Source organism: Lissotriton helveticus, chromosome 5_1, assembly GCF_964261635.1.
Source record: "Lissotriton helveticus chromosome 5_1, aLisHel1.1, whole genome shotgun sequence".
Classification (NCBI taxonomy): Eukaryota; Metazoa; Chordata; class Amphibia; order Caudata; family Salamandridae; genus Lissotriton; species Lissotriton helveticus.
Window position 1 is genome coordinate 271590069 of NC_136065.1, and position 21878 is coordinate 271611946.

The following is a 21878-nucleotide window of genomic DNA, read 5'->3' on the forward strand; positions in this document are numbered from 1 at the left end:
AGATAGTCCTTTATCTATTTCTCCTTTCCCTCCCCTCCAACCTTGTTTTATCCTTTTACCATATCCTTTATTAAAAAAAACACTTTATATTTATTCTCCCTGATGTTGGCCTAGGAAGCTGAAACCAAAGGGGTATCCTAAGGTTTTCCCACTGCCGCCCCATGCGCTTAACATCCAATTTAACCCTTACTTGAAACAATTCTCTCCGATAGCTGGTCCCTACATGGGCATGCTGGGGATGTAAAGTGCACCTGAAATTCAAGTGCAGGTCGCCCAAGAAATTTCCTCTTGCTTAGACTGTATCCAGTTTGAGACTCCCAAAAGCTCACTCATTATATTCACCCATGTTGACTGACATAACTAGCACCGCCGGTGATGCAATCAATTACTGTCATCAATATAAATATTTTCTTTAACGGCAACATGAATTTGTTTTCTTACTGCAGACACTGTTAAAAACACTAGCTATTAAACTATATTGACAAGGAAAGTAAGGAAAATATCACTCGCCTGTAAATATCAGTTTGTAGCTTGCAGTGCCGTAGATCCACATGCTTTACACACTGCTGCCATTTAGTGTTTGGGCAGATGTTACAAGTTGGTTTTCTTAAGAGTAGAAATTTTTGTTTCGCGGTGAGTGAAAGTGGAGTGAACTGAACTGAATGTTCACAGGTGCACTGAGAAAGATCCAATAATGTATGTTTCCCAAACTGTGGGTCGCAACCAACTGGTAGGTCGTGAGAATATTTTTAGTGAGTCATGAAAGTCCAAGCAATATTAAATATGCCTTTAAATTCTACATTTATCGTGTCACATTTGCTGTGCTTCAAACACAGAGGTCAAATGTCAGACTGATTCTTCTGACAAATTGCTGTTTTTTTTTTAACATTGTACAGGTGTTTACAAACGCCTTTCACTGTGCAGTCAGAGAAAGAAAAGTTAAGTGAATTATGTGCCAATCTTGCTGGGGTTCAGGGAGAGTTAAAGGAAAGGTTGTAGTATGTCATGTTTGTAACAAATAAACTGTGCACATTCAGTAGTTATGAAAGCAAAAAACGTAAAAAATGTTTGTTAATTCTGAAGTGTGATAGAAACAAAGAGTTTTGACTCAAAACTAATCAGTACACTACTTAGTGATACACACTTGATAAATATTAAATGAATCCAGATTTCCACACAATATTATTTGTGTAAAATATAGTTTTATCCGTAAAACTGTATGTCTGTGGAAATGTATTGCCCATTTTAATGGGGAAAGTACTGTTTGTAAATGACAGTGCACTACCACAAATTGCTTTAATTACAAGTTAAAATAAATAAATAAATCGTCTGTCTTAAGTCCATTAAAGCTACGTGGGTCGTAACAGTTTGTCGCTCTAAAAAGTGGGTCATGGTTCTAAAAGGTTTGTGTAGCACTGGTATAAGTTCAAGATGTGTGACAAACTCATATTTGGTAAGGAGGGAGGGCGCATGTGAATCTACCACACTACAACCTACAAACCAAAAGTTATTGGTTAACCTTTTCCATCTGTAGCACGCATTGCCATAGATCACATGCTTTGGACAGAATGAAAAGCAGTTCTATTTCCCGAACGCTGTGGCTTGTGAGCAGATGAAACAGATACTTGGAATACATGTTTTAAGGACTGCTTGTGCGACATATGCCTCTTGGTCGGCATGAAGGCCCACGGATTAATGCTTTGTGAAGGTGGTTGGAGTAGACCATGTTTCTGTGTTGCAGATGTTTCCAAGAAAAGCCATTGTGGATTATTTTGTGTGTTTGAGTAGAATATGCTCTAGGCACAGTGTGAAGGGGTTTGCCCTAAGAATGAAATGTCTATACTCACTGCAGGTGGAGTACAGTAAATGCAACAAAGTTTTTTATCTTTTTTTTTTACACAATGGATTTGGTGCAGCCAACGTAATATATATTAGTGCCCTCTTTACATATAATGTGTGCAGTGCTCTTTCTGCAACCGACTGAGGTTGTGGAAACAAATTGGGCAAGTCAATGGTCTGATTGACATTAACAAAGAGATGACCTTTGTATAAAAAAAAAAAAAAAGTTTCTTAGGTTGCCCCAATCCTTATGAATCTGAATAAAGGATTGTCCAGCATTGAGGCTTGAAATTCACTGACTACAGAAGTAACTAATTGGCACTAGAAGGGCCACTTTCCATCAGAGAAACGACATCTGACTAGAACGTAAGTAATTGGAGGGATATTCCATGAGTTATGCAAGGACTCCATTAAGTTCCCATGAGGGACTGGTTGTGTCCTTGGAGGGATAACTCATTTAATACCCGCCATGCACGCTTTGACAACTGGGGTCTTAAATAGAGAAAAATGTTATCTGATCTGTTTTAGGCAACCACAGCTGCTAGCTAAAACCTAAAAGACGTGTACGTTAACCCGAATTTCAGCAAACGCAGCAGATAGCAAATAATAGCTTGAACCAAGGCATAAAGAGGATCTTTGTGTCGACTGTGGCTGTGTACAAATCATTTTTTTCATTTTGTGACATTAAAGCTTGTGAAGTAGGTTTATGAGCCTTTCACAAAAAGAACCTACACTCCTCAAGAAGCTGTAGGTAACCAAATGCTAAGACCTCAGGTTCCATATCGCAGACACAGGAAAAGAAAAGCCAAAAGCGTCTATAAGTCGAATCAGAGGAGCAACATATACTTTGAAATGGGTAAAGTAAAGTCCACATTTGTAAAGCACACAATCACCCGTAAGGGTCTCTAGGCACTGGGGGCCGTCGGGAAGATTAAGCGAGCTATTGCCCAGAGTCACATGGTGCTGGGCTAACCTGCCGCCGGAGCCGGGGATCGAACCGTGGTCCCCAGATTCCAGCGTCAGTCGCCCTGGCCGCGGCGCCACACCGCTTCCCTGCGGCCAGGGCGACTGACGCTGGAATCTGGGGACCACGGTTCGATCCCCGGCTCCGGCGGCAGGTTAGCCCAGCACCATGTGACTCTGGGCAATAGCTCGCTTAATCTTCCCGACGGCCCCCAGCGCCTAGAGACCCTTACGGGTGATTGTGCGCTTTACAAATGTGGTAGAGCCGAGGGAGGAGCCCTGTTATGTTAGGTTTATTTGTAAAGTGCTCTATCACTAAAGAGGGTATCCTGGTTTAGGAAGGAGCAAACCCGCCTTGGCCTTCTGCTAGGCTGGTGGAGCCTATTCAAAGAGTCACATCTTCAGTTTCTAGCAAAATTCGAGAATTGAGGAGGTGGCTCTGACGTGCAGCAGCAGGCCATTACAGGCTTTATGAGCAATATAGAATAAAGAGCACTTACTGAGATATTGTGAAAGATAGACGAGAAGGGGAAGTGCACCCGACTGGAAGCCTTCATGAAAGTCGTCAGTAATGCATTTTAGAGCTGTTTTGGGAATGCCCACAGCATACAACTGTTGATAGTCTCAAAGGCTACAGATAGATCAAGGAGGATAAGAGCTGCAGTACCCCCCTTATCCATCAGCAGCCTAGGTTAGTCTAGGATAGAAAGGGGGCAGGTTATGTACTGTGCTAAAATATTGTGAGGGTTGAGGAATGTAGAGATTTGCTGGTTCACCCTTTTCTCAACTATAACTTCACCAAAGAGGTTGGAGAGAGATAGGACGGAAGTTGCCGGGGACTGCCACATTAGCCATGGGTTTCTTTAACAGTGGAACAAGTGCTTGTTTCCAACAAAAGAAATATGCCTTGGCTAAGAAAACAATTATGAATACAATTGGGCAAATTAGAGAGGTATTAAGGGAAGATAAGGATCTATAAGGGAGACCGTTTTAGTGTTAAGAAGGTTCATAATTTTCTCTAGAGATGGAGGGGAAAATTGAGAGGACAGGATCAGGAGGGAGAAGAACAGGATTGGGACCAGCCATGGAAGAAGCAGTAGGCAACCTTAGAGGAAAGGTTTGGCACCTTTTTGTGATCTTGGTGAAGGAAGTAAAGTGACAGTGAGTTCAGGGAGCAAGTGAATACACAATGGAAAAAAGTTCCTTAGGCGAGTTGGAGGATGGAGTTATCTTGTCAGAGTAGAAAGATGTTTGTGTAGAGTTCAGAGCCTTGTAAGAGTGCAGGGCAGACAAAAAAAATGTGTACAATGTTAGTAGGAGTAATTTGGAAGAATATAAATCCTGAGTGTACCAAGGCACAGAGGGGCAGCAGCAGGGACACTTCTTAGGAGATGTAAGAGGGACAACATGCTCAAGCGAGGCTTTGATTCAGGAGTTGACAAAGAGGAGACCCCTGTAGTGGGGCACATGGTGGAGATCGTAAATGCAAGAGTTCGGGTCAATATGTTTGGGGAAAGACTACCCCGTGATGAATTTTATGAGAGTGTGATGAGAGAGGGGACGAAGAGAAAAGGGGAGCAGGGAGAAACAGGAAGGAATAGCGCTGTGATCTGTTCATTTGATAGGTATAGTTGTGAAACTGTGATGGCATCCTTCCTGGAGAAGATCAGGTCCAGTGTGTTGCCTGTTGAGTGCGTGGGGATGGCAACAAGCTGGTTGAGGCCAAAAGATTTGTAAGATTGGAAGAGAAGAGCAAGGTTTCAACTTCTGGAGAGTGCAAACAGGGTTCCTAGGCTGTACGAGGTAGACGAGCTTGGACAAAGTCAGACCGGTCTGGAAACAATAGCTCTGTCAATTTGGGCTTCAGACAGCTCGGAACTTGGATAGAATGTTATCATCAATGTTAACAAGGGACAGTAAAGAGTCACATTTCAAGGGCAGAAGCTTCAAGAGAACAGCATCCATGTCATATATCCAGACCCCATTATCACTCTATATCATGAACATAATTGTGTGCCCAAGGTTAACTGACTAAGCTCAAATGAGTCATCCTAGCTCATCCCACCCACATACTTTAACTGCAGCATGCTTACCCAAACATTTAATTTCTTTATCCACTTATTCTCCGAAAAAGATTATAATTCTGCCATCACCTTCACATAATTTGTGCTTGTACATTACGTTTGAAAGTGCCTCAACTTAGTTTTAAGCTGTGAAGGAAAGCTCTCACTGCCTTTAAGATGCCAGAATGTTTGGCTATAAACTCTCTTCTTATCCAAGTTTAAGTGCTTCCAATACAGTGGTATTGAGACAAGTATTGATTTTAAAATATTCTGTTAATGTAATTTCCCCTTCGGCCACCTCGTCAAACATGGGACTTGCAAGGAAGTGCCAAGTGTATATCTTCCTGTTCTAGGGAGTTGAATCAGTAAGAGGACTTTTGAGTAATCCAATACTGCCCCTCTAGGTGCTCTACTGAAGTTGTAAGCATACCATTGCCTCGATTTACGATACAGTAATCTATGCAGGATGACATGTGGAGAACCGCGGAATAAAATGCGTATTGTCGTTGGTCAGTGTTCCTGCAATGCCCTATATCGACCGGATTGTGCAGGTCCATCCACTGCCCCAGTTAAGCAAACGCTGATGTCTGGGATCTGGTTGCCAAGTTCAACCAACCCTTATTCAGATGCGTCATAAAGAAATCTACCAATCAACCACTAGAGTGTGGTGCTCGATTTGGGTTTCAGCGATCCATCTACAGCCCCCTGAAAGATGCAGGTCAGCCAATATTTGGAGCATACTTGCTGATTATTATAAAATGTGTCACTTGTAATAGTCATTGAAGAAAAAGTTACTTACAGTCGGTAACGTTCTTTCTGATCGGGGACTGTCTGTGCTAGTAGTGGGGCCAGATCTGGCATTGGTTCTAAGTGATGGAAATATATTAATGACTGGAGTTTCGGGGTTTAAAACTGACATCTTAGGGGAGACATATCCCCTAGCACTGCAACAGGTTGTGACTTTGAGTCGAAAAGTTAATGGATAACACCTCCGGATCCACATTGTAGGTCACACAAAAAAGGAGTGACATTAGGGCAGTACTTTATGGCTCTAGTGTTGCCAAGTCAGGGTAGTAACAGATGCTGCAACAGAACCAACACCACTTCTCAGCACAGGAGAGCTGTTGCAAAGTTTCCAGATTCCATCTAGTACCTGAGGATGTTCAAATGGGAGGCATCTGCAGGTAGAAGTAGGCATTAGAATCAACAATTACTTACCTTCCCCATCAGATACCACACGCAAAGGGTAAAATTATATACTCTGTTTGATAAGTACAGCAACTCCCTTTGAATAGGTCAAATAAGAGGCAAATATCATTTGCGCGTCCCATTTTCTAGTAAATGTTTACTCTGTAGGTTTAGTTAATTGTGTTACCTGTAGAAATGCAACCCCAACATTGGGTCTATAGAGGTATGCACAGCTGGCCTTCCTGCCTTAACATGCCAAGAGATGAACAGACCAAGCGATCAGATCGAGTAACATGTTCAGCTACATATCCTCCATGTGATAACCATTCCTGTCCTTGTTCTGTCATCCAATGATGTGTATTATTGCTCAGCTCATGCTCTTTGAGAGTCCAAGCCTTTGGATCTGGCAACATTTCGGTTAGTTCTTCCCTCCCACCCAAACTAATTTCAATTAGGGGAGAGGAGTTGGCCTAACGGCTAGGGCGCTTGACCTCGGACCTGGGGATCTGGGTTCGAGTCTCGGTAACGACGCCAAAAACTCCTGTGATTCTGGGCAAATCACTTAATCTCCCCGTGCCTAAAAAATGAAAGTGTGTCCTCATGTAACGTAACTGGAAAAATATGTAAAGCGCTCTGATACCTCGGGTCTAGTTCGCGCTATATAAAACTCTGTGGAAAAAAAAAAATTAGCCAGTGAAATGCCCCCCCAAATGATAACGCCCCAACCTGTGGGCCTCCAAAAATAAACACATAAATCATTCAATGTCAAATGACTCAGCACGCGAGGAGGCAGGGTGGGGGGCAATTGCCAGGATTTGAAGATCATTCAGTACAGTGTAGACCAGGTGAACATGCTATCACTCTCCCAGTGTGAAGTACTACATGTAAGAATGTTAGAACATGCATTTAAAGTAGTCATTCCACATATTGTAGGCTCCTAGACACTGCCTCTCTGATAAGGTCCATACTCCGGTCTGCTAAACATCATAATGCTGAAAGTCCCAAGGGATATTAAGGCAGAGTTAATCACACGAAGTCCTGTGCCTTCTCATCACTGCTTAGTATTTTGTCTCACTAATTGAGTACACACACCTCGCCATACACAGATATCATTCTAGACCGAATCTTTCCCATACGTACCTCATTTCCCACGATTTTCTACATTTCATATTGTTTCCAACACCTGAGTGCACCCAGTATGTGGACAGACCTGGAAGCAAGCAATCTATAGGCTTGCTCTACAACAAATAGCACTGAGAAGCTAAATCTGTCAGAGTACAGGCAGTTTCCAGAGTTCCTTCCATTGTGGACTCTAGTACTCATAAAACACAAAGATTATTCCATCTGGAACCACTACAAACCCATTTGACAGAGTAATAGTGGTGCTTTAAACTGCCAGATGCTAATATCTCAAAGTTGCAACAATGTTCAACTAGTCTACATAGTCAGGAGGCACAAGATATATTGTCCATGACAACATTTTCCAAGGCGCCCATCATACGGTCCATTTGTCATGAGCAAGATATATTGTCAATTGCAACTTGATTTCATCTTTTGCCATTCTGTATCACAACTGTGCTGTCTGCCCCAGAGAGGAATGGATACACCGGGTCATGATAAGACAAATAGATGTGCTATCCCCCTTCCCCATGTACTTGCAAGGGAGCCTTTATCTCAGCTGAGACACTCATCAAAATGTAACTTTTGACTACTTAGCCGCTGAGTCAGCCAAGAGCAGTTCAGAGATCACCTTTGCTAGCTTTCACTATATTGGTACTTCTACAGTCCTGGGTGCTGGAATTTTTCTTAGAGCCGCCGGACCAGGTGCCACCCCTGTGTCTACCAGTGCCATGACTCCAGAAACCAGGTATAAGCAGCCTGCAGGATGCTCTCACACTGACCTGGGTTGCGCCTTGGCCTAGGTCTCTGCTCAACCATGCCAACACTCACCTTCGTAGGTCAACTTCTGCACTAAGTTACCGATGTTCCACGCAGGCCCAAACATGTCCCCACGTCCCTCCACTGCCCAGTCAAGTCCCCAGGAGAAGCCGTGGTAGGCAGCAGAATGTCCCCAGCCACAGACCCTAGATATTACTGGGTGTACATGTAAGCTGGTATGCTGCCCTCCGATGCCGTCGGTTTACATTGGCCATAGTTTACATGGGCCATAATATATGTCCCAGTGAAAGTGAACATAGGGTACTCTAGAATGAGGACAGATTAATGCCATCTGGATTAAGGAGCGTCACACCTATGTGTTCATCTTAGAGTTCAGCATTCTATACCCTCCTGCTCTCTTTATTTTAACTGTAGATATGTTATGTGATTTGTAAAGCGCATGGCTGCCCCAGCAACGGTGCGTCCCAGCGCTAATCCCAACGAACAATTTAGAGAAAATAGAAGGTGACAGGGCTAGGATGGAGGGATTAACTAGGAAAGGGATAGGGCTCTATTGCCTTCCCAAATGCTTCTGATGTTACCAGAAAGGGCATTCCAAATGGCGGCGGTGAGGGCATGGCATGAACGGTCTCCGGCCAATGCTCTTTTGACACGAGGGACACTTGCTAAGTGTTGGTCTGAGGAGCGCAGCAAGCGGTTCGGAATGCAAAGATTAAGAAGATTGGCTAACATGGTGGGAGCTTGGACATTCAGAATTCTGTGGCAAGGGCACAGTACCTTGAAGTGGATTACTTTCTCCGCCATTTATCAAGGGAATGTGTGAGCCACTCAGACAGAAGGCCGTTTGCAGCTTCAATAATCCCAGAAAGTTGAGGCATCTGACTGAGGAGGTCTCGAAAATCATTGCCATATAGCTTGTGCCAGGGGTATTTTAAGATGGACTTCAAATGGGCACCCGAGGGAGGGCCTTCACCCTGTAGTGTCCTAGAAATAAGGTAGTGGTCAGACCAGAACATAGGGAGAGCCTGACTGCCTTTTAGAGCAGATATGTCTTCCTCCCCCCATTCCTTTCCTACCCATGATGCTTCCTGCCTTCCGGACCTTCTCCAAACTTGTTTTTTCTGATGCCATTCCACTTCAAGTAAAATAAGAAAAAATAGAAGAAAAATCAAAATGATGAAGCTTATTGTATGATCCTCCCCAGACCACAGAGAGAGCCCATAGAGTGAGCAGCCCCAGTGCCAAGGGCACAATGTTAAAGTGTGGTCTCCATTCAATACATTTCTGTTTACATGTGGCACATCCGTTTGTCCATGGTTACAACATTCATTTCACTTTTGTGGCTAGTTTTAGCCACCAATAGTGAAATAGAATCAGCACCTATCTCACGACCTCATTGATAAACAGGACTTTTAGATCAGCATCTGTGAAATGAATCTTCATTTGCCTAGCAGCAGTGAGAATGCCTTACATGGGCTTCTTTTGCTGGCTGGCTGAGAGTGAAACAGAGCTTTCTTCAGTCATCTAATGCAGCCAATACTAATGCATTCCGAGTCTACACATACATGCACGTGGCAAAGGTACCAATATTGTACCTTACAATTTTCACTTGTGTTTGTCCTCACAGATATCAAAATAGGTGGCATTTCACACTGGTGCAATTGGTTTCAAGACTAAATCTTGTTTCCTCTGTAAGACATGGATTTGCACCAAGCAAGATGTAGTACGTCTCCATATACTTCTTATTCCAATAATACGAGCCAGATACTAAATTGGACCCTGATGGCTCGGCCCGGCGGCTGCCTTTATCAAGCAATTTGCCTGTGCTCGAAATGGAGGCACTCCGTCTGAACTCATGCAGCATGTCATGTTAATGTCATGGTACTTATAGAGCGCACTGTCACCAGACGGTCACCTTGCGGTGTCACCTATTCGGCTTCCTGGCGCTGATACTCATACCGCTGTGGAACCCCTCCTGGCATTCCCTGTGAAGTGTCCACTCCTGGGCACCCCCAGGGTGAAGCCAGGCATCCTTAGCGCTGTTGGGGCCGGTGTGGAGGCTAAGCAAGCTATTGCCCAGAGTTGCAGCGTGGGGCCTGTGATTAGAATAGGCACAGAGGCGAGAATTAACAGGTCCGAGGAAATTGAGCCCGAGACCCCGTCGAGGCGGGAATCGAACCCTGGTCCCGTGCCAGACCTCTGCATCAGGGTCTGCCACTCTAACCATTGAGCCACAGTCCTCCACTGCATGGCAAAATGACTTATTGGGGGCAGGCGCGGCACATGGCGAGTCAATAAGTAGGATTTTCCCAAGCCTAGAAATGTCCCTTCAATACCCCGGACGCTTCTTTTATTGATCCACCGCGACCCCATGCCCACCATGGCTCACCTGAGCAATTTTTCTGAGGCACTGGCTCCTTCTTCACATGTAGTCTGCGGTCTTCTACACTTATTGAAAACACAGATGAAATCACTGGAAACCATGAAATTAGGAGAAAACAGTCAATTTACTGTGTGCAAAAAAACACAAAGAAAACGCAATCAGACCCAGAACAAGGAACTACAGTGTGAGAGAGAGTTTGTGCGTGTGTGACTAAATTTCACCTGTGGGTTCACTGCACCACATGCTTATTTACGTTGTACACAGCACAAACTGGGCTGTCTGTGCACTAGGTGTTGCTATATGGCAACTCAATAGAGCTCAGTGTAACAAGCTTTTTTTATTTATCATTAATAATTTTTACAATTTACATCACATGATCTACTTGAAAATGTGCTTTTCTTGTCTTGAAAGTGGCTGTGTGCTACGTGAAGGGAAGCAGTATTTTTGAGTGTGGCATAAATTGCATTGGGCATTCAATCACTCCGGTCAACAAAGCTTTTGAGCAGGAATGACAGTCCCCAGAAATTCGGACGTTACTGATAAGTAAAAGAAATTCTACATACATTTAGATGGTATTTTGTTACTTATATTTGGAACACAATAACTGTACCAGACAACATTTCTGTATATGCTATTCTGACACACCATCCTCTGAAAATGTAGAAAACCACACAGTGGTGAGTTTTACGTGAAACTAGAACTATAAACTAGTGAGGCTTGAAACCTTCAATGTTTAGTTTTCCACAGGGGGGAGCGGGGGGGGGGGGGGAAAGAGGAGGGGGTAAGAGCCCACAGGAGATTCACAGTAGTATGTCGGAAAACTTGCACCACATGGTGCAGCTTTCTAGCCATACGCCTGTGAATGTTGGAGAGTTGGGGAAAAAATACGTTCAGTAGAGATGTAAATATCCAACAGTACTCTTGCAGGCTATTTTTTAATTGCAGTCTCAGTTTAAGAGATTGGGGGAGACAGCTGGAGTGGCAAACTCATATAGCTGCATTATTGAAGTCCAAGCGGAAGACTAGTCACCGAAGCTCATTTTCTCAATTTTATCAGTGTTAAGCTTTAAGTAGCAGCATCCCATTTAGTCCGCCATCGCAGTAAGGCAAGACTGAAAACTGGGCTATGGCAAACCTAAACTGGCCTCAAGACAGAGGATAATTTGGATATCATCATAGGCTTTCGGTGAGAAACTACAAGGTGTGATCAGATTGGCAGGTATGGTCATTTAAGGGCACGCCTGCATTGAAGCCAAATGCCCAGTCAAACAGGCTGTAAGAAATGTAAGCTGGGCTCTGTCACATAGTTCAGGAGATCTGAAACAGAAGTAGGAAAGTATTTTGTACTAAAGTGTGATAGTTGATGGGGTCAATCTTATATGCCTTTGTTACAGTTTACGGTAATCCTAACCCATATATGCTAAAGTGAGCTCGGGTATAATATGCTCTGTTTATCATCAGTAATTATGTGTAAATGATTTGGGGTACTCCTGCACCTCTGGTAGTACTGGGTATCTAATATGGTTTAAGGGATTGCAAAATGCTCTATGGAGTTCAAGGCATTCTATTTGGAAATACTTTGTGATGACTTATTGTCTTGACATATAGAATGGGAGTTTAAAGTATCTCATGGATGTGTTTAAAGGGTTTTCCCAAGCGATCTTGTCCCACTTGGTCAAGTAATACCCAATTACAGTATTTTCTGCCCTGGAATGGATATGTGGAGTGGGTGCAGGAGCTGGAGCTAGACCTGTGATACCATTGCCCATATAAATCTATAATCTCTTGCAGCATGTGCCTGGTGATTAAAAACTCTCGTCATTCACAAGTTAAATAGAAGTGGCGGTGGGCCCTTCAAGCATGGATACATTTACCTTGGTAGCTTTAATGGACCCAACCCCACAGGCACTCCTGCGCGAGATGTCATAACCAGTGTCTTTTGACGAATAGTACGAATAGACTCTTATGCTGCAAAGTGTATTTTAGAGTTGCCTCCTGTCCGTTACAAAAATCAGGCTGAATGGGACAAGAAAGTAACTCCACATCTTTTCTTTACACCATTCACAGATTCAGCCCCAATACTTCTACAAACTAAGATTAGAGGGGACATTGGAATGATGATCGATCATAATCACCCATCGATATGTTTTAAAGTTTAAGGTTTGCCAGCTATCTAAACCAACAGCCACAAATCGGTGAGCAGGGATTCTTGCTCGATATGTTCGTGGGGCAGCAGTGCCCAGTAACAGCTAACCAAGTCATAAAAGACCTACTCTGCCGTACAGAGGCTGGAGGACTCGACTCACTCTGTGACTCGTCGTTTTCTTCGGTTTCTTGGGCTGTGCACCGATCAGACTCGGACAGAGGTACCTCCTCAGGCTCTATCTTGACAACAACACCAACCAAAGCATTCGGCATCTGAAACAAGAACCATTAAGTCACTTTCTAATGTATTCTCTAAAATGCAGTTTTTTTATACAAATGTTCAATAAATGTTTCTAGCACAGTCTACCTTATTTTGCAACCTGAACCTAGGCACAGAAAATACAGTTCTTATATGATGATCTTTCCCGTGCTGATCCTACAACAGACACACAAAGTCCCTTTCCAGTCAATGACAGGGTACTGGCTCAAACCCAGATTCCAATGGTGTGTGGTTCTTGGGCGGTAATAACGGGATTGGAAACACGTTTTTACAGAAACATACATTTGAAATGTGTAAGATGCTAATCTTAAAAGAAGGAAAGACGGTGTTGATGGTACTATCCCATTTCCCTGGTTTAAAGTTGCTACCGCAAGTACTTGCAGGGAAGCTTTTTGGTATATTAAGTAAAGTTGTTTTGAGCAAATGTGTATGAGCGCCTATCCCGAAGCCTTCTGCATATTTTGTTCTTATCGGAGTTGTCAGACACTGGGTTGCTGCAAATTCTTTTGTGTGTTCAGGCGATTTACTATTAGGGTTTTGGCAGTGCAACGCACACATAACCAAGTACCCAACCAGGGTAGAGGGCATGTTAAGCATATATGATGTGTTAGACTAGCACTCTATACAGTGGAATATTCGCACTACGCAATGTATTAGTAAATGCATGTATTTGTTACACTAGTGACATCATGCATTGTAATCTTGTATATATATATGTATTACAGGGTTCTCTCTGTGATTTTGTTGGTTGATAGTATGCTCTCCATGTCTATTGATGCCTTAGGTGGGATGGGCTATATAGACTGCAGTTGTAATAGCGCCATATAGATTGACCAAGGCTTCGAGCAAGCCGAAACGCGTCTCTCTTTTTAATTTTGGGATTGAGGCTGATCTGATCAAATAAAAGAGATGCCGTATATTAAACTGTTCAGAGTAGATATAGATAGATAGATAGATCGATCGATATATTCCCAACCGTGATTCCTCCAGCATTCAAAAGAATCGTTCGAGCCCAAATTTTCTTTTGCAGCGTGATATTTTATTTATTATAGAGAAGGCATTAAATAATCTCCATTACGGAGTATCTTTGTCACCACCAACCTCCATTTGTTTAATTCTAAAATCTCCAATTCCAAGTATCCAATATTGTTTATCGGGCGAACAAACATTTAAATACATAAATAAAAAACACAACATATATATTATGAAAAAAAGATTTTCTCTTCCATATGCAATCGCTTTTTAAATATATATGGCTGCAGTATTCAATAGCCCATGGCAGTCCATACGGAAGGTAGTTCAATATCGATACACACCAGATTAAACAGAGCCCTCAAACATATATGGCGTTTATTCAAATCCTATGCACAAAGTAATCCGTAATTGGACTCCTCCAGTCCAAATTCTCAACATTGTCATAATATGGAAATTTTACAACCTAGATCTTATTGAAACGGGTACATAGGAGTGTCCAAGCCATTAAATTTACAATCTAAATTTGAGCCAACATAATTATGCTTAGATAACAAAGTCATGTTAAATGATACAAATATTCTGAGTATGAAGCTTGAGTCAAAGATGATATCACTGAACATTCAGTCTTGAATCAGAGCATAATAAAACGTTTCTCTCAGAAACACAAAAAGGAAGTTTCATCAAGTGTACTGCTGCAATTAAGAATCATCTTGACTGATGGGAATCATCACATACGGTCAGTCCTCCAGGCATATATAGCAATCCTTAGCGCGAAGGCTAAAAATGCTTTTCACGTGGTAGCTAGTTTTACCACTCGCCCTATTATGTTTACTAAAGGGCTGAAACATGTCGACCACCTTAGGATAATAACCAGCTAAACATGGTATTTGTAGCCCATTATCCACTCTCCTGTTTTTAACCATACCACAGATCACCAGGAATAAAGTAACGGGTAGACATCTGGAGGTATTTTTACATCACTCACTTAATCACATTCACCTACACCTCAAACCTGCTCCACTGTAAACAGGTGTTGAAGCACAGCTGGGTAGCATTCGGCTACACGGCTGGGACCCGATGATGAAGCATGACACCAACCAGGCTGGTGTGTGAGGGTTTTCTTAACAAACTTTTGAGGTGCCAGACACTATAGTGTCATACAGTCATTTACATTGGCAGTCTTCTTTGGTTACTAAATCATCACATATGTCAAGAAGCGGGTAGAATTACATTATTAGAAATTTTTAGAATTGTAAAAGAGTTTCTCTCCTTCCTCGAGCACGCCCACCCATTCTCACACTGAAGTTTGGATTAGCCAGCTTAGTGAGTTTTTTTATTAATATAATCAAATCTATTCAGGGCTCTTTTCCTGACGCGGGCCTTATTCCAGCTGCCTGTCATCTGATAACTGTGCCACCATCCTTGAAGGAGAAAGGCCCTTTTCTTTCGGTTTTCCCTTCGATTTCTCTTGCTTCCTCTCTTGACGTCCTGTCTCGGCTTCAATCGGGTTCGCCGCTTGATCTGTGCCCAGCGAAATGCCTAGGGCGAGTGGCGCCGGCAGTTAATATCTTGCTCAACCCACTGCTCAATTCTTCCCTGACAACGGGATAGGTTCCTATGGCTTGGAAGCACGCCTTGATTCTGACGCTGCTTAAAAAACCATCTTTAGATCCCCTTGTTCACGCTAATTACAGACCAATCTCCCTCCTTCCCTCTCTGGCTAAGGTGATTGAGAAGCACGTGCATCTCTCCATCTCCAGCTTTATTGAGAGTAATAATATCTTGCATGACTCAATCGGGTTTCCGTGCGAATTTCAGCACGGAGACGGCTCTTCTTGAGATCACCGATGCCATAAGAGAGAGTTTGGATGGTGGGGGTAAAGCCATCTTGGTCATGATGGCTTTGTCGGCGGCTTTCAACACCGTTCCCCACGACGGCCTCCTTTTAAGACTCTGGGAGATCGGCTTCCGTGGTACGGTGTGGAACTGGTTTAAGTCTTTTCTGACCAACCGTCGACAAGTGGTCTGGGCACCTCAGTTTTCTGCCGAAATGCCGCCGCTGGAGGTTGGGGTTCCTCAAGGGTCTATCCTGAGCCCCACCCTTTTTAACATCTATATGGCCCCTCTAGCGGCGGTGGCGGAATCTTACGGTGCCTGGATCATATCCTATGCTGAAGACACCCAGCTCCTTTTTACGTGTAACAGGGGGGAGGATTTTGACGGCGGCCGGATTAAGGAATGCTTGGGCGCTGTATTTGACTGGTTTAAGAGGCATAGTCTGAAGTGCAATTCCGATAAATCGGAGCTGCTTTTTTTCGGATGCCCGCCAGATCCCTGTTGGAAGACATGGTGGCCCCGCGATATGTTCCCGCCTGATGCTGCCTCGTTAAAAGCCAAAAATCTGGGTGTCCTGTGTGATGATGATCTCTCCTTTAGACCCCAGATCATAGGGCTGACGGGGAAATGTTTCGGCATCCTGAAAATGCTGCGGAAGTTTCTTCCACTACTATCTCTGCAACATAAAAAAATTACTGTCCAGGCCTTGATAGGCTCGCGTCTTGATTACGCGAACGCCCTCTACCTTGGCCTTCCCAAATACCTGATGGCACGCTTGCAGGTCGTGCAGAATTCGGCGGCCAGAGCCATCTTTGGATTACAGCGAAGGGCAAGAGCCTCAGAGCTACTCAAGAGACTGCATTGGCTTCCAGTCTCTAAGAGAATTACTTTTAAGGTCCTGACCCTTGCCTTTAAGGCCCTTCACTCGATTGGCCCAAAATACCTCGGGAAGCGTATAGCCTTCTATGCCCCCAGGAGGACTTTAAGGTCCGCTTTGCAGGCTAAAGCCGTCGTTCCCACCATCAGACGTGCTCTGATTGGAGGTCGTTCCTTCCGGTACCTGGCACCCCGATGCTGGAATGAGCTTCCCTTTTCCTTGAGAATAGCCAACAGGTTGCTCTCTTTCAGAAAGGAGCTGAAGACCTGGCTTTTCTCCCAGTAATTTTCTGTTGGCCTGTGGTCGGTGTTGTGTTGTGCACTTTTTCCCTGTAGTCCTCTTTGCCAAAGCGCCGGGACACTCTACGGAGTAGCCGTGCGCTATAGAAGAGACTTTTATAACATAACATAATACATTTTCCCGCGGTCATAGTTTTTTGGCTCCAATATTCAAATACCCGGCCACTGCCAGCACAATAAAAAAGACATACAAGAAATCCTTTCATAAAGCCAAAGCAGGGCTCCAAACAATAACAGCCTGTAGGTATTTCCTGTCGATGTGGAGCAAACACGAATCAGATCCTTGGCATCCCAAACTGTCCAGACCAGGACTCCCCAGAAGAGAGACGACTTGCCCGGGCAGACTGAGCTTAGACTCGCCCTGACATCCGACAGTCCTAGACCAATGCTCCAGGCAGCTCACAGCACGAATACTTCAGAAACTAATGTTCAGAGAAGAAAGGATTATCAAATGAAAAGATCGTCAAACACGATTACCAAGAATAAGATCAATTTCACAACCTAAAATACCTGCCTTTGACGAAATAGTTAAAAACACAAATACATAGGTGTCAGTCTATTACATGGACAATGCCAGGAAGGATAAATTCAACCAAATGAATTGCCCATGTTATTACTTCTTTTTAGGGTGTTCTTCTTTACATCAGCGCATACTGGCAAACAGCTCAATTTATGGTAAGAGTTTGAGTAGGTTACGATGTTCACAAAGTACTCAGCCCTAAACCACAACAGGTCTAGATGATGGGCAACCAGAAAAACCTGGGATGTCAAGAGACGATCAAGCAGGCTAAATTAATCAGAGGAGACTTTTGTCACTTGTAGAAGGTCATCCAGGGTTCAGGTACACCTACAGCCTATAACGATCAAGTATGAGCTTCCAAATGATAGTGCTATGGTCTTAGTAAAAAGAACGTGGCACTGTCACTTTGGCACTCTACCACTTCCTTATATTTATCAGACATGCATCAGTATGGACGTAGCTGGACATTAAGGCTGAAAGAGGACAAACTACAAAAAAAAAAGAGTAAATTTACTTTGAAAAATTGTTTCTATAAGCCAAAAGCTATTTTTGATTTATTGATTGTGGACCATGCCTGCAAGTGAAGGCAATGCTGAACACCCTTCAAAGTACAGAAAAAAAGGTTTACCCCATTTAAAATGATACCAAATACATCCACAAATAATCCCTGCGGGATATAATAGCTCGACCTAACAAGCATTTACAATGCAATGGTTTCGCCTTTGGAAAAGTTAGAGCTATTGGCATTGCTCATGACATTTCTTTTTTTTACTTATAAATAAATGGCATTGTTATTTACATTGCCAACAGCCCATACAGCCCATACAGCCCACACAGCCCATACAGCCCACACAGCCCTCACAGCTCTCACAGCTCTGTCTATTGAGGTTCATACAGACTGTGTACTAATGTTCACACTTCCGGATGCTCCCACTCTCCTACAAGACGCACGTGCTCTGGATCAGGTCCACCACCCAGTCCAGTGCCGGTCCGCTGCATTAAACCACCCATCACCAACTGGACAGGCACTGAAGAGATCAGCCATGTGGTGCTGGCCTGCGGAGGACTCCAATAGAGTCTGGGTCCCAACTAGCTCCATACTATGGCCGTGTTGACATCTCACATTGACAATCAGATATGCGATGATAGTAACAAAGCTCCTCCCAGTTTGATGCAGGCCTTCCTCCAACCTATGCAAACACAAGGAGATGATGAACGAAGCGCTGGAACTTTTCAAACACTCACCCCCAGTCACAGATCTGGGTTGAAGCCATCATCGTTCTTTGGCTCACTTCAACACCCCAGTTCTGACACAGCCATATGCAAATCAGTCTTGACCCTGTGCCTCATAAGAACAGTCCAGCCCGAACTGCCAAGCCAGGTCTTCCCTGAACCGGAAACAAGACCAAACTATGCCTGCTCCGGAACATAAGCTTTATACTGTAAACACGATATCTCTGAATGGTGAATCCAGTGCGGTAACAAGACAAGTGGACTACGAAAATAAGAAATACAGGAAAGGAGCTGCAGAGATGCTCAAAGCTGCCAGCTTACAGGAAACTGCAAAAGGTGTCTCCCTATCTCTCTCCCACACTTCTTCATCCACCACTTTGTTAAGCGCTGTGTCTGCTAAGCGCTGCGTCCCATAACATGATAACTGCCCCTCCGTGGTCATCACCCATGACATGGAAACACTACCCACATAGGATCAAAGCAAAGACAACACCCTTCTAACCACACACCCACATGGTGTAGCGTGCTACCCATATAGGTAAGCGCTTCAGCGCCCCACAAAGGGGTTGTAAGCGCTATATAAATGTTGCAGTACAATACAATGCAATACCTCCAACCTGGCAAACCTCTACTGACATATTTTGGACTACAGCGCTTTTGTGGCCTAGAATTTTAAATGTCACAGGACGCCAATATTTAATAACTGTGTCAGTAAGTATGTCTAATGCTGAGAATAGGAGACAGATACCCTGGTTTCATTTGTGTGATTGGTGCATAACACTGGCCAGAACAAGGGCAGACTAATGAAACATTTGCTTTTCGCAGTTTCGTTTAGAGCAAACGCTACCTGAAGGTACTGGAGCGCTTTACCTGAGCACCAGTTACTTTAGACAAGGACACATTCATTGTTGTAGGCACAGCAGATTAAGTGATTTGCCCACAATCACAGGATGTTGAGGCGACGCCGAGACTCGAAACGTAGTCGGCAGCGCTGGCCTTTACTCCACATCCCCCCCTTCAAGCTCGACCTCATGTTAACACAATTTTCCTGATTTTAGCCGATCAACCAATGGGTGCACTGGCCCATCTCATTTACAATAAAGCCCCCCATGACCCCCCCCCGAGCTTTAAGTGTAGACAAGAGAGCTGGGGTGACTGACAGACAGATGCTCACACTTGCCCCAGTCTTCCAATGTTACACATAGCTAAGCCGGGGCACGTCTCCTAACAAGATTTCTAACGTCCCCGGCCCTGCCTGGCTGCACCATGCGGCACCCGAGCTCAGACAGTTATCCTTGCCAGGTGGTACATGTACCTGTGAGGGGCAGCGTCACTGCCCCCTCCCCTCCACTCCCTCGGGGGCTCTCGGCTCATCATTGGCGTCCTTCACGCTTCCACCGGTGCCAAGCGCTGCGAGGGGAGCGCTGGGAGCCCAGCGTCCTCGGGCAGGTAATTAGTTCACCTGACAAACATGTGACCCTCGGCGTCACCAGCTGCTGCCGGAACGGCGTCTTATCCGCTTACCTGGGAGGAGATGGCGTCCCACCTAGAAGCCCGGGCACCGGGGCGCTGCCCTCTCCTCGGTGATACACGAATAACGGGGTGGGGGAGGGGGCAACGCAAGCCCCCCACATCTGTCCCCCCTGGAGACTTCAAAGTCTGCGCTGGCGCTAACGCTCTTAAATGCACGGCGTAGCGCGCACCCTGTCTACTGAAAGCGCCTCGGTGCTGCACCAAAAGTATGAAGCGCTACATAAATTGACAGCACCAGAAACACTGACGGACTGTCAGAGTGAAAGGGAGTCTATTTACGCGTCTGGCTCGCCTGACACATGACCGACCCTCTTAGCCTACATACAGGTGGAAGCCACACCAGTGTCCACCACAGCCTTAGAGTTATGGCCAGCAGCATCTGGAGGTTCCACCAGTCATAATTCCCTGCTTTGACCACTTTCACCAAGTAAGATTGCACACTTACAGCTCTATCAAGTAGCGCTTTGAAGACTCAGTCCTCCAATATGGAGAGAGTTTACAACACTAATCTGAGACCACTCAAGCATCCCCTAAGCCAGACTCAGCTCACGAGTGTCACCTCTCGCTTGTTGAGGCTTTCATTCTTCAGAGGTCGATAAGCAGAGCACTAGTGAGTTGAGTAACACTCGAGGCACAAGACGTTGTCGGTGGCAAATGCGTGCGACACAAATACAGCTGTTGTTTTATGTTAATGTAACCCATCAAAGAATTGTATTTGTTGACAGGTATATAAAACAGAAGTGTCAGCCGGTGTGAATATTAATCATGCACCTACCACGTCACAAGAGCTCTCAGCGCCGAAATGGAAATATATATAAAATACATGAACAACTCTTTGTTTGCAACTCTGGTGTGTGAATTGTGCTCCTGTCGGGCCCAGCAGACGTCGGGTCCTGTAAACATACTGTAAGGCGGGGATTGTGCCAGGGGTCACCTGTGAGGAGGGTTCGCGGAGTGACAGGTGCCCTGGGGGGGCACCTCCGGCGACGCATCTCTTGCAGAGCAGATGTTCAGAGGGAGGATGCGGTGATTATTGGATTGCTAATAAAAACATCTGTTTATAGTCAGGCACGGTGGAGGCCTGAAATTATAAAAGGCTCCCCCGGGAGGCAAAGAACACCGACCCCATCCAGGCCACCGCTTGGGCCTAATTAAAGCGCCAGGATCCAGGCCGCGGCGAAAGCGCGGGCAAAGAGGCGATAGGCGGCCTAGTTTTCAGAACCGTGGGCATGGAGGTGAGCCAGGGGGCACAGGGTCAGCATGAGTGTGTGATCTCACAACAGGCGAGGAAGAAAATATGTGCACTCTGCAGAAGAACACTGTCACTTTAACTTTGACTGAGTCTGAGACAGAGGGCTAGAGCATGTGTTATGCAGGGCACAAGTCCTAAACAAGTCAGGTCCTGGGACGGCAGCCAATCACAGCGCGGCCCGGGGAATGACGTCATGGGGGTGTCCCGGGCCGGCAGCCAATCACAGCGCGGCCCGGGGAATGACGTCACGGGCTTGTCCCGGGCTGGCAGCCAATCACAGCGCGGCCAGGGGCATACGGCAACAAGGGGCGGGATTAAAAAAAGAGTCAGAAACGCCCACGATTTGCGTTCTGACCGGGAAAAAGTGATTGACAACGATGTCTTCCAATGGGTATACAACCTTTACAACGCAGGTACTTTTACCACGCCCTACCATTACCACGCATTTTTTACAACGCAGGATCCATTACAACGCATACCATTACCACGCATGTATTTACAACGCAGGTACTTTTACAACGCATACCATTACAACGTAAGTATTGGTAAGTATATTATTTTATTAAAAATATTATTTGGTTTTTTTTGTAAAG

At 44.8% G+C, this 21878-nt stretch overlaps 1 protein-coding gene across 2 annotated transcripts in view; it reads right to left on the minus strand.

The window, feature by feature from the left end:
- Positions 1 to 21878, minus strand: part of LOC144754422 (uncharacterized) — a 72509-nt gene that overhangs the window by 9673 nt on the left and 40958 nt on the right. Inside the window, exons 2-3 of one of the 2 annotated variants that reach the window (XM_078642185.1) lie at positions 12642 to 12753; positions 10342 to 10425 (exon numbers count right to left, since the gene is read on the minus strand). In XM_078642185.1, coding sequence (XP_078498311.1) covers positions 10342 to 10425; positions 12642 to 12753 — 196 coding nt within the window. The remainder of the gene's footprint in view (positions 1 to 10341; positions 10426 to 12641; positions 12754 to 21878) is intronic. The other variant, XM_078642186.1, reaches the window with a different exon arrangement.